At 36.9% G+C, this 12,863-nt stretch overlaps 1 protein-coding gene across 1 annotated transcript in view; it reads left to right on the top strand.

The window, feature by feature from the left end:
- The window catches only part of OXCT1 (3-oxoacid CoA-transferase 1), a gene marked incomplete at its 5' end in the record, with an annotated part of 77,567 nt that overhangs the window by 40,125 nt on the left and 24,579 nt on the right, over positions 1–12,863 (top strand). The window contains 6 exons of the mRNA XM_017730191.1: positions 771–878; positions 3,475–3,586; positions 4,056–4,150; positions 4,860–4,908; positions 8,822–8,894; positions 9,638–9,713. Of these exons, the coding sequence (XP_017585680.1) occupies positions 771–878; positions 3,475–3,586; positions 4,056–4,150; positions 4,860–4,908; positions 8,822–8,894; positions 9,638–9,713 (513 nt within the window). The remainder of the gene's footprint in view (positions 1–770; positions 879–3,474; positions 3,587–4,055; positions 4,151–4,859; positions 4,909–8,821; positions 8,895–9,637; positions 9,714–12,863) is intronic.

Genomic DNA, 12,863 nt, shown 5'->3' with positions numbered 1-12,863 from the left:
CATTGCAAACAACACTAAGTGTCTGTTTTGTGGCAGGTTGAGATGTTCTCTGTGTGCCTCAGACTTGTCAGGGAAAGCACCAGCCATGGCTGAGGGTCTGTGCTGCAGGTATCTGTCTACAGCAGGGTCTCTAACTAGACCACCCCACAACTCAGACAGAGGAAGGAAACCCCTATTGTCTATGGTGCTCCAGATAGGTGACATTTCAAATCTACTATGTGTGGATGAGTGTTATTTTGTGCTAAATCTGTTTCACTAGCTGTAAAGACTTCTAGATCTTCATCTTGCATATTCTTTCTTGCAATCCATTATTACAGTTCATATGTTTTCTATTTTATTTTTGAGTACACTATGAAAAACCTTTGATCCAGTTTCTGTGTTTGTATCCTCTAAAGTCATATTTCTCCATTATATTTTGATATTTTGTTACTAGCATATTGTTTTCCTCTGTTTGGGCAGAAATTACTTGCAGGTACAAACAACTCTGAAGTAACTGTACATAGTATATTTCTTCAAGTTGGCCATACAAATGGGCCCGTTAAAACATAAATTACCTTCAATTTGTATGAAGAAATATGCTTTGAAAGAAGAGGACAGATAAGCATCAAAGTTAACCTCTTTTAAAGACTATATCTATTTTGTCCCTTTCCTTAGTTTTCTTGATGTGATCTGCTGTATATTAATATTTAATTTCAAAACTTCATTGGTAATAAAACCTCTCATTGAATATTTTTTTCTAAATATTTTCACTTTTCCTTTTCACTCTGTAGGTAGAAGAAATTGTTGATATAGGAGCATTTGCCCCAGAAGACATTCATGTTCCCAAAATCTATGTTGATCGTCTGTTACAAGGAGAGAAGTTTGAGAAAAGAATTGAAGTAAGTAGCTGAGCTTCTCAGTCACAACAGTTTTCAGCTTGGGGTGTATTTAAAATTTGTATGATTTTTACTTTAGCCTCCAAGTCTTAGCACTGAGAAAATAGTGTAAGAAAGACCCATCATGTTTTGCTAAGAACTGGAGCTTAGGTAGGTACTTATGTAGTTAGATGGTGGCCTGAGGATTGAGCCTTCTTTCTTACACCTCAGACTCTGTGGTTAAGTCCCGGAATAACTTACAGCAACTGCCTGTAGCCCTGGATGAATTTACTGCAGTTGAAAATCTAGTGGAAAATGCTACTTCATTCTCCTTCCCTCTCTCAGTTCACCTGCTGTAGACACAACAAGAGGAACACCTAGACAAGGATCTGACTTTGACAAGTAGCTACTTTCTTTTCCACTGGAGAGCTTTTGATGTGGGCAGGTAGGGCCAGCCTCAGTCCCTTTTGTGCCGTGTATTGAATTATGTTATGTTGCGAAGGTCCTGGAAACCTTTGTTCCTTTTTCTTTAATCAGGAACTTTTTTAGCTGGTGGTCTTTCTGGTCTGAATAAAATATGTCAATAACTATTAAAATTCCAGCAATAATATTCCACCACTGAAAACATCCAAGAAAATTACGATTATGTAATTGTTCTTTGTTGTTTCTGTGTCTTTGTCACACTCAGGCTATGTCCCTATATTCATTTGGTGATGTGACAATGGTTTTAAAGTGCAGTTGAAAATTCTGTATTTCTTCTGTGTCTTCATATTCTGGAGCTGGGACTTATTCAAAATGTTGTCAGAAAAGCTGGTAGAAGGGAAGATATATGACACAAGGAAAAAAAAAAATCTGTGAGAAAAAAGTGCAGAAAGGAATTGTGATAATTAAACTTTTGTTATTAAAATCAAGTCACAAAGTCCTAGAAAGTCATACAGTGTCTTTTCCCTGAGCATTGTCTTTTGTGAATGCTAAGATTAAGAAGCTTTTTTTTTAATTCCATCTGTTCATTCTGCAAAAGCATATTGCATGTTGTTGAGTAATTGACTGCAAACAGATGTGTCAAACTTTTTTTTTTCTCCTCTGGTTATGTTAGGTTAGATTGCAATTAATGGCCTGTGTTCTTCTCCGGAATGGCTGCATTATCTCCCAGAAAAGCTTTTTACCTTTTATGACAGAAATCTTTTCTTCATTTATTAAACTATTGCTTCTACTGCATCTTGGTTGCATAAGGGAATATGGATTTAGTCAATACCTACTGAATGATGACTGTTGCATACCTACCCAGTCATCTGCCCCCTTCCCTATATGCTTCATAAAAAAAGTGGGGCAGGGGTGAGGGAGAAAGCTACTGTTAACTGCCAAGCAAAATTGTAACAGAGATTAATTTTGATTATGCAATTTTGTAATTCTGGCAGTGGCACCTCTCATTACTAGAGGTATAGGAAAGTAATGGCAGCTTTATTTACTCTTATGTTAAATTTTATATATGAACTGGCTGTACACAGAAAAGCACTGAGTAGGATAAGTGGTGAGAGAAGATGAGGAACATAAGAAATAAAAATAAGCTAGTCTGTCATAGTTCTTACTGGCTTTAAATAGCAGTTCTTGCCTAATATGGCTCAAAAGTGGTCTCTAGCACCAGCTATAATTTCTATCCAGCCTTCTCTTTGCTGTGTAGAAACCCTCTGTAATTGTTCTTACTTTATCCGTAATCCACAAGTCAAGCAATTCTAGGGAAAATAGCCAAGGCATAAAAAGGAAGTTGATGGGAAATTCAAGAGGATTGATACTGACTGTTTCTGACTGCCTAAGGGGAGAGTGACTCTGCAAAAATTCTTTTGTGGTGATGAAAAGTAGCAGGATAATTTTTTCTGATGTGTTAATTGTAGCCTGAAGAAGGAGAGGGTATAAAGACATATGGGGGTGCAGGACATGATGTTGCCCAGAGGAATTTTTTATGCGTAGGAGAAATGTGAAAGAACATAGTCTGTGTAGACAATAATTTAAAAGAAAGATGTTACAAATTTCTTGAATGTCTTGGCATTTTCACCTACATGTGATTTACAGAACATCAACTTGAGATGAGAAAATTTCAGGAAACAACTTCATGGAGGTGTGCAAGATTATAGAGATTTATGTTTGAAAACTTTGTTTCTTAGCTCCCAGTTTCTTTAGATGAATGGCATTTGTCTGTCTCATCCTTATAAATCTAGAATAGCTCATTGAATTGAATGAATGCAGAAAGAGATCAGTATTTGTATTTTTGGCTGACATTTTATGAATCTATTTAGGTATCTCTGGGGTAATGAATCTCAGACTTGCTAGTATTTCCACTAATGCTTGGTGCCTTCTTCACCACTTCTCTATGTATCAGGCTTGGCAATACAGATGAAGAAATAATATTTTGCTCTAAGGCTGTCATTGGCGATATTTGATGACTCCATTCGCTTAGATAAGCTTGAATGCATAAAATAAAAGGTTGTTTTTTGTAGAAGATGAATAAATAACTTTATTCTTAGAGCAAGTATCTCAGTGCAATCACAAATCAGGCTTTTGTGTCTTGAGAAGCAAGAATCTGGATTCTAATCTTTACTTATGATTACTTCTTATTTTGCAGCGCTTATCAATCCGAAAGCCTGAAGGCTCAAAAGCCCAACAAAAAACAGGAGACAATGTGAGGGAGAGGATCATCAAACGGGCTGCTTTAGAGTTTGAGGATGGCATGTATGGTATCCTTCAGTTGTGCCATAGGTTAAAGTGATTGCTGACTAGAATAACAAACCCAAATGGTTTGTTTAGAACGGGTTAATTAACATGCTTATTGTCTTTACCAGACCCTGGGATTCTCTCATTTTATTAATACCCAATTGAAATAGAAGGGATGCTAAGACATAAAATATGTGGAGTTTTTATTTCTGGTGGTTTTATTAGCAGTTAAATGTGTCACAAGAATTTCTTGAAAAACTTGGAAAAGAAGCTTTACTTGCACTGTTGGGCTTTTTTTGTCATGTAAAGGATTTGACAGAATGCAATTAGACAGTTCAAATCGCAAAATAATTCATCACAAATATGAGATATCTAAGTAAAAACAAAAGTGCTTGTGAAGGGAATAGTTCCAATCAACTCATAGTACAATAGTAATTTTTAAAAATTTATTAGTTTACAATGAGTGTTTGTGCCTTAACCACTTCTTTTCAGCTAATCTGGGTATTGGAATCCCACTGTTGGCCAGTAACTTTATCAGTCCAGATATAACTGTTCACTTACAGAGTGAAAATGGAGTCCTGGGTTTGGTAAGAATATATCTTGGTCAGAATATATCTTATTATAGTGTTTGTATTTTCCTGTGGCTGTATTTTATTTCCTGCCCACCTCCAACTTGATTATTATATTACTAAAAAATTGTATTCAAATATGTGCTATATTACATCACCATAAAATTCTCATTGTGCTGCAGGGAAGTTTTTTAGGAAATGATCATTTTATGATTATGGTGCTACTTTGCTAAGGATGTCCTTAAGTATGTGATTTTCTGGACTCAGAATCATCAGGAGTTTGCAAGACCGAGCAGTGTAAACCTTATCAAACATAATTTTAAATAAAGCTTAAAGTGAATATTATTTTTACTGTCTTTACTACTAGTCACATGGCTTTATGAAGTTGCAGTTATGACCTTTTTCTGAAAAATGTCTGTCACTTTGGTTAAGAACAAAAAAAACCCCCAAATCAAACAAACCTCTTACTTCAAGGTTGTTTAGTAACTCTAACATCCTTGAACAATATGTCCATCAGCCCTGATACGTTACTTGATGTAAATCATGCCTTGTAATGTCAGGATTTTTTTCTGATAAAAAATAGAATTCTGATAAAAAAAAGATAAAAAAACGCATGTCTGCCATGATCTGTTTTCAGTAATAAGCATTAGAAATAATACGGCAATTATGGATTGTATTTTAAAGGTATTTTATTTTAAAGTTTGACATACATCTGTATTGTTATCAGGGTCCTTATCCACTTGAAAATGAAGTAGATCCAGATCTGATTAATGCAGGTAAATATTTAAATTAAATTTAATTAATGGAAAGTGACTATTCATTGTTAATCTAAAAATTTTCTTTTGACACAGTATTTGAACCCAGCGTCCTGTTTTATTTGATAATAAATATTAATATATTTGTCTTTTAAGTGAAGGCTTCTTTTGATCAATGACAATGTTTAATATTCTAGTTAGAGCTCATGCTTTGATTCATTTCAGTAGCTACTGGGGGAGACTCTCTTCCAGACCAGTCAGTAAACGGTCAAATCATCCTTTCCAGAAGTGAGATTGTTTCGTGCAGCCTGTATGGGAATATGGGTTTGTTTTCCTGCTGCTTTTCACCTTGAGTCTTCTAGAAAATGGTTTTCAATGATTTATGCTTGGGACATGTTTTAAAACATCCTGTGTATAATGGCCTGGTTTATTCCCAACCAAGAATAGAACTCATTTGCATTCAGAGAGGGAGTGGTAGCCAAGGCAGGGGGAAAGAGCTGCCCAGCTGGGACCGGGCACACTGAGGGCGCTGCTGCAGGCAGCTGCTTTTGCCGCTGTTAGCAGGGAATGGCAGTTCTCACATACTGTGGTTGCCCAGCTGTTTTGGGGCATTTCACCTCAGAAGCAGCTATGCAATGTAAAAATGCACACTTCTTATGATTTAGTGCACCTGTCTGATTTCTTTTTGTTTTCGTGGAAAAGTTGTGCCTGTGTATATTCTCTGTTTCCATGTAAAGATACACTTAAATATTGCATTGTGACAAACAGAAGTAGGCTTTGGAACCTTGCTGCTGATGATGTTAATGCTGTAGGTGATAGAGCTGACATTTTAGGTTTTTTTTCATATGGAAAATATACACATTTAATATTTTTCATTCGAGTATACACATTTCATATTTTTTATTCAAATATACACATGCATACATACAAATACATGTATGAGTGTGTACATATGTATCTATACAGACAGTACCTTTCTCAGTGGCTGTTAGCAAGTACAATTAAACTCTGAAAAGTCAAAGGAGATAAAACACTGGCATAAAATAATTTAAATTTAATATCAGTCCAGCAATTGTTCACTGACTTGAAACATTTGCTGCCTGGCTCAACTAAATGATACTTATCATAGTGCTATGTAATTGCCCTGTTACTGTACTATATTTTAAATGTGGAGTTATTTGAGGCCATTTTCTGGTTTGAAATAAAAAATTATTAAGAAATCTACTCCACCATTTCGCCAGTGTCTATGTAATTGTTTTGATACACTCTATGAAGGAATATGTCAGAGGTGTGGAAGGAAAAAAAATATTTAGAAGAAAAAAAAATACTGTAAGTGTGAAATCATATGCATGCACATTAGAACTTAAGTTTTAATATGGGTGTGCATGAAAAATGAACATATTAACAGAGTGACAGTGAAAAAATACCCAAGAACGTCATAAATTCTCTGAAAAAGTTGTGCTGTAACGTGGGAATCAAGATAATCTTGAATTGTTATTTACAGTTGAAAAACATTTTTTAAGAGTTAATCTAGAAGGGATGAACCTAAGAGGTCAGAATGGAACATGGAAATTAGATTATTCTAGTATTGGTAATTCGATGTTAAGCAGCTTCACATGTCCCTCTGAAGCTGCAGTAGACAGGACATGGGATAGACTAACCTCAGACCTACCACCAAAATAATTATTGCTATAATTGCTGAAACATTCGCATGGTTGGATTAAGACCATTCTAGGTGCTTTCCAGCCAAATTTGTAAAACCATGTTGTGCTGGTTTGGACAAATTTGGAGGAAAAATATCCTCTGATAGAAGGCAGGACACAACCACCCCTCCCCCACCAGGTTTGGGAAAAAAGAAATTTTCCTCAGAGGAAAGTGAAAGAGATAAGAAGTATTTCTTTAACAAACAAACAGGAAAAGGATAATAATGCTAAATAATAAAACTTCTCGCTGTGGAGAGAAACCTGAGAAAATTTCAGAGTCCTTCTGTAGTCTCTCTCCCCCTCCTTGGAGCTGGGTTGTGGTGGGCCCACCTCTGGGGCCTTGATGAAAAATTTTCCTGATGTGTTCTGATGTTGAAACAGTCCAAAAAAAGAAGAAGGGAAAAAACCAAAGTCCCACGAAAACAAAGTTCAATTCTCTGTCTCCCTCCAGATAAAAAAGAGCCACAAGCTGTCTGAAAAGCAAGCAGGGTGCTTCCTCCCCTCTCTACCGCAAGCAGGACGCAGAGGAGTGTGTATCTGTGTCCTTGAACAACCGCTTTGAGAAGTTTCCTCAGTTTTTTTCCTCTCCCCCCTCTCAGGCTCAGTTTAAAGGCACAGAAAGGCACAGAATTAATTTCCGGGCATAGAGCAGCATAAGGGATACACATCAGACGGTCACCCCAAGACAGAAAAAACCAGAAGCTAAATGGCAGAGGAGTAGAAATTAATCTTGTTCTCATTCATTAACTGGAATGATCCAGTATCAGCTCCAAAGTCCAGTTTGAAGTCTTTTAAACATATACTTGATTTTGGCTGTTGCCAAATTTCTCTCTGCAAATGTAATTGTATTGCTCTGAAATATGTATGGGTTTTTCTGTTTGTCCCATTTTCTTAATGTCTCACATGAAGTATATCTTGACTGAAAGGTAGACTACTGTATTACAGCAGAAATATTTAAAAGTACTGACCTCCTGAGAGCATTTTCAAGAAGTGGGTAATGTGGTGCTCTTTTTACATTATTCTGTGGTCCTAAGCCTGTGTGTCTTTCTTCTCATCATTACCTTACCTTGTCACTTTATCCCAGGCTTCTATCTCCATGTTGCTGCCTGCAAACCCTGTTTTCTCTCCCACTGCTGGAGTGGGGCCCTGTAGTGAAAGATAATTCAGGCAGTCTCAGCAGGTCTGGGTGTTAGCATGGTGAATTCTTGAGAAGTGTGCAGGACCCACGTGTATGACCTTAATTCTATACTATTCTGTGTGTCAAAATTTAATTTCCATGCAAATGGCATAAAATATATATCAGATGAACTCAATAATTAAAGCACTTACCTTAGATCTCTGCTTCAAGTTTTATGGACTGTTCCTCTCCCTTTTCCCATTCTCTTAGTTAATCTCATTGGCTTTTTTCCTTTGTTTTCTGGAAACTGTTTAATGATGTCTTATTCCCCTTCCCCTTTGTTGTTACACTGTTTCTTCTCTATGTCACCTGTTGCTAAAATATTTCGGTTTGGTTTTTTTTCCTCTCAAGTTTACCATGCTGTTTTTATAATTCCACCTTCATCTATATTTCTTCTGCCTTTTCAGAGGCACCCTGTGTAAATGTTTGTTGACTAGACTGATTGAAAGCACAGGCAGAAGAGGAAGTAAAGGGGCCTGGACAGAGTCAAAATAAGACACTGCCAGGTGTGCTCCATTGCTTGACTCAAGCATTGTTCAGAGAACAGTACAACACACAGAAGCACATTTTCTTGTGCCCTTTAAAAAAGCAAGAATAGACTAGACCTGTCATTTATTTTTTTTGTATTTTTCATTATTAGCACTATAAATTGTTCAATCTGATCTGCTTGCTTTTCATTGCAGCCTTTCCGTGTCCTGAAGACTTTATCTTTCTCTGTTTCAAAAGACAGTTACTTCTCACTTTTTCTGTGAATGGAGCAGAAAGCTAAAGCCCATAGATATTTCTTACACTCTGGTGTTCATGATGGCTTGTCTGGAACTGCTGGTGGTCAAAGAGCAGGCAATCTGGTCATTGGAAATTCTAACAAACTGCTTCACAATTCAATAGGATTGATTAGGTTTACATGTGACGTAGTAAGTGTAATCAGGTCCGTAGTTGTACTGAATCCAAAAGAATTTGATAAAAACCTCTTACTTGTTGGTAAATAGCTGTGACTTCATTTGTCAAAGAGATAAAATGCATACATACGTACTGTAGTTTATTTCTTTTGCAGGTAAGGAGACAGTCACTGTTCTTCCAGGTTCTTCCTATTTCTCTAGCGATGAATCATTTGCAATGATAAGAGGGTATGTAACAACACAAACCCTGATCTTTTTGAAACGGGAAAAGAATAAACTCATTAGTATTTCTTTCAAATGTGGTTAGCATTTAACAACCTGTAAAATTGTCATGGACTTAATCAGTGGTGGTTTACAGAGGGTTAGGTCTAACTATTGGAAATAAAAATCCACTGTAACTAATAGATACCATGGTGATGTTTGTGCCTACCACCACCTGGCCATATATAAACACATTTATAACTATGTTTTAGCAACTATTTTTTTGTCATTTCCAAGTATCTAATCTGTACTTGCACGCTGTATATTTTATGTGCTCAGCTTGCAACTGTGATCCTCATTCCACCTCCTTAATGGAAATTCAACGTCCGCACCTGTTTTTTGTTTGTTTTGCAGAAAGGTGGTTGGATGCAAACAAACACTAGATCCTAATGGCTCTGAAAAGATAATGAGTGCATGTAAATATGTTAAGGAGTGTACCAAAAAGCGCAAGTTCAGAGTTGATTGACTGTGCAATCAATTAACCAAACCAGACAAATGTAGGAACATTTTTGAGACTCAGTAGGCATAAAGAGACATTTGCATCAGTGATACATCTAGGGGGAAAACCCCAACTACATCTGTGACGAATGGTTGCTACCTCTGTCATATGCCACCATTTTTAAATTGATGTAATGAGAATGAACAAAAGCTTAAGGTTTGTGGGCTGTTACTTTAACATGATGTGCTAATTACACACTTTCTGTTGCCAGAGGCCATGTTGATTTGACAATGCTTGGAGCTATGCAGGTGTCTAAGTACGGTGACCTGGCCAACTGGATGATTCCTGTAAGTAGGTTTCTGAACTACTGTCAGTGTACTGTGTTTAGGATAACATAAATGTAGCTGAGGATCAGGCAAAGGAGAAAAGGGCAGAATTAGAATGAGGGTTGTGAAGCTAAAAGCACTAAAATAAGAGGATATGTGTATTTTTCCTGTATACTGCTGGCACCAAGCAATCCATTATCAGAAGTCAGCCTTCTAAAATTATGCTTGCACATTGTGAAAAGCAAAACATTACTTATGCAAGCCTTTTTCCTGCCTGTTGTGTCCATGCCTTTCAGATATCATGGTTCTTTTGCTGAGGACTGATGCTTTTTCTTGACAGTGACAACTTTTGTATGGTTGTACTTGGAACAGTAAGTTGAAGGAAAGTGTAAAACAGCATGTAGCTCTTTACAAACTTATTTTTAAAGTCTGCATTATTTTTCTGTGTTTCTGTCAAAAGATTGCAGCATTTCCCTTTCAAATACATTAAGAAAAAGGCAATAATGCTGTATTTAGCCAAACAGACCTTCAGGTTTCAATGATAGAAATATAAGCTTATCCCAGTATTATTTAAGCAGCTGATGACATTAAGCCATTCTTTGAACTTTATGTTTTAACATTAAACAACATAAGTAACTTTCATACTGTTGACAAGTTTACTATTTTCAATGGCTTTCAATATGATACTTTTTGATATGGTTTGTAACAGAGATGTCTAGAAGCAGATTTTCTTATTAACCTTGTTTAAAGTAATGAGGCATATTTCTATCTGCCTGAGCAGTGTTAAAGGACTTGGGAAACCGAAAGATGATTATAGGAGGACAAAAACCCAAATGAATGTCCTGTCTCTTGGAAAAGCGTTAGTCAAACCCAGCAGTCTCTGACTTCTCCAGGAGACCTTTGAGCCTGGAAGTCATGGAGCAGTGGCTGGAGCATAAGGTGGTTTTATGGAGAGGGGACAGAGTCTGACATGGGAGTGATACAAGCAGGTGTGGGAGAAAGGGTTATGTGAAGGGCTATTCCAGGTGTCTGTGTGAGCAATTGTGGGGCATGAGAAGGGGTATGGCTAGGTTGAAATGTGCCTTTCAAGATCTGAACTACCAAAAGATAAAGACAGCATTTTGTACTAGTAAAAAGATTTGTTTACACATACATTTCTTGAAGCATTGAAGCTAAGATTGATTGTAATCTTTCTCAAAAAAGTGCAGATTTACATGTTCTTCCCTCAGTGCTTTATGTTCTCTGAAAGATACTGAGTTTCGTTTTGCATTCATACATATTGCGAAGATTATTTTTTATATCTGGTATTCCTTATTTTACCTATGAAGTTGCCTCTCAGTTCTGTTCAACCCCAAATTTATGAATAACAAGTATGTTTTCAAAACAGGGAAGTATAAAATGCAACTTTCAATACTGTTTCACTTTTTGTTACCTTTGAGATGTATCTTCTTACTACATACTACAGTCTACATCAAATGGATCCTTGTGACTTTTTGCTGTCATAATTTTCCACTCTTACTAATCTTTGGCTGTTTGAAAATTTCCTCTGCAGTAAGTTTGTATTAACTTTTGAGTAAATGTGCCCAATGATACTTCATAAATCCAACCAGTAGCGTTTCCAAGCAGCAATAATTTCTCTTTGGTTACTTTTATTGAGATCTGTTGGATGGATGTTTCTTAATCTACTTTATTGATGTGTTACTGCTATTCTACAGTACAGGTTTTTAAAATGGGATTAACCAACCCATAGATATTCAGATCTCCCTGCTTTTCCTGTAAATAAGATGATACATTATTGTCAGTTAAATTTAATTATGAGCAAGATGTGTTTCTTTTTTAGTCACAAGATTTGTGTGTGGGTGATACAAAGACTGACTGCTGAAAACTCATAGTGTAAGGCAACTTTAAGCTGTATTTTGTTCTAACACTTTTCACTTTGTTTTTCATTTAGTTTTGGTTAAATATTTCTTATACACTGTAGCTTTTGGATTCTTGTATTGATGGTATTTGCCATTATTTCAGAGGCAAGTAATAACTCTGTATGTTTTGAGCAAGCGCACCATCATGAAGCAGTCCTTTCTGTCCCATAAGAGCTTGCTAACACTTGAACCCTAGCGTGTGCATGTGTGTGTTTACTTGCACTTATTATTATGAACTGAGCTGAGGAAGTCTCACTGCAGTAATTACAGCCCTTTATCTTTGCTCTTATCTGCTGACTTTTAATGGAGAGAAAAATCCCATGAGTAAAGGAAGAAGAGGGTGTGAATATTTTAAGCACATGCAGTAAACAATGCTGTTTGCTTAGCAGAAGTTACTTCCTAAATACTGGCATTTATTGGTAATTTTATTCCATTAAGCACTACTACTTAATGGCTTTCTTCCTCACTTTGGTATTTCTCCAACTAACAAGAGGGTTTCTGAGGAGGGAAAGGAAGGAGGTGGCAAATTTCTGTGAATCCCCTGGAAACAGAGTGCAGCTGGGAGAAGGTGGCGAAGAGAGGTTGAAGAGAAACACTGAGGTCATGGTTATGGAGTAGGGCAGATAGGCCAGAACAGATAGCCCGTAGCTGCTGGTTGCTACTGGATGGATACTACATTTCATTTCATGAGTGCAGAACACAGTATCTGACCTGTCTGTGTCTCAAGCTAATGTCAGATATTGTCAGAATAGCAGGGCAGCTTCCCAGCATGTACAGAGCAGCAGCATTAATTGTCTCACATGAGTTTTTAAAAGTTGGGGGATTGACTGCACAAATCCCTGCATGTACTTGCTTTGTTTGAGTTCCTTTTTACCAGTGTCTTTTTGAAACCCTTGGAATAGAAACGTTTATGAAACAGTTTCTGCTGCCCTTCTGCAAGGGCAGAAGCTTACTACAAAGTACTGCAGCTTCAGCTTGCGCCAAGTACTGCTTTATTTTCCCCATTCTTCCTGAGGGAAGGCACATAACTATGATTGCTATTGTGATGTGTATCAGAGGCTGGACATAGGTCAGAACAAAACACCAGAACTTCTGCCATGTTCCCCTGTGACACCAAGGCTTGTAGATGTGTAGATATGGCACTTAGTACCAACCATAAAGAGGACTGTGGACTGATTAATAAACTGGATTTGTGTAAGTTCACAAGGGCAGATAGGATACATCCAGAGGTGCAAAAGAAGCTGGCCATTTC

Source organism: Corvus brachyrhynchos, unplaced genomic scaffold, assembly GCF_000691975.1.
Source record: "Corvus brachyrhynchos isolate BGI_N302 unplaced genomic scaffold, ASM69197v1 scaffold42, whole genome shotgun sequence".
Lineage (NCBI taxonomy): Eukaryota > Metazoa > Chordata > Aves > Passeriformes > Corvidae > Corvus > Corvus brachyrhynchos.
Note: the sequence above shows the minus strand (reverse complement) of the source record. Positions and strands in the feature narration are given on the sequence as shown.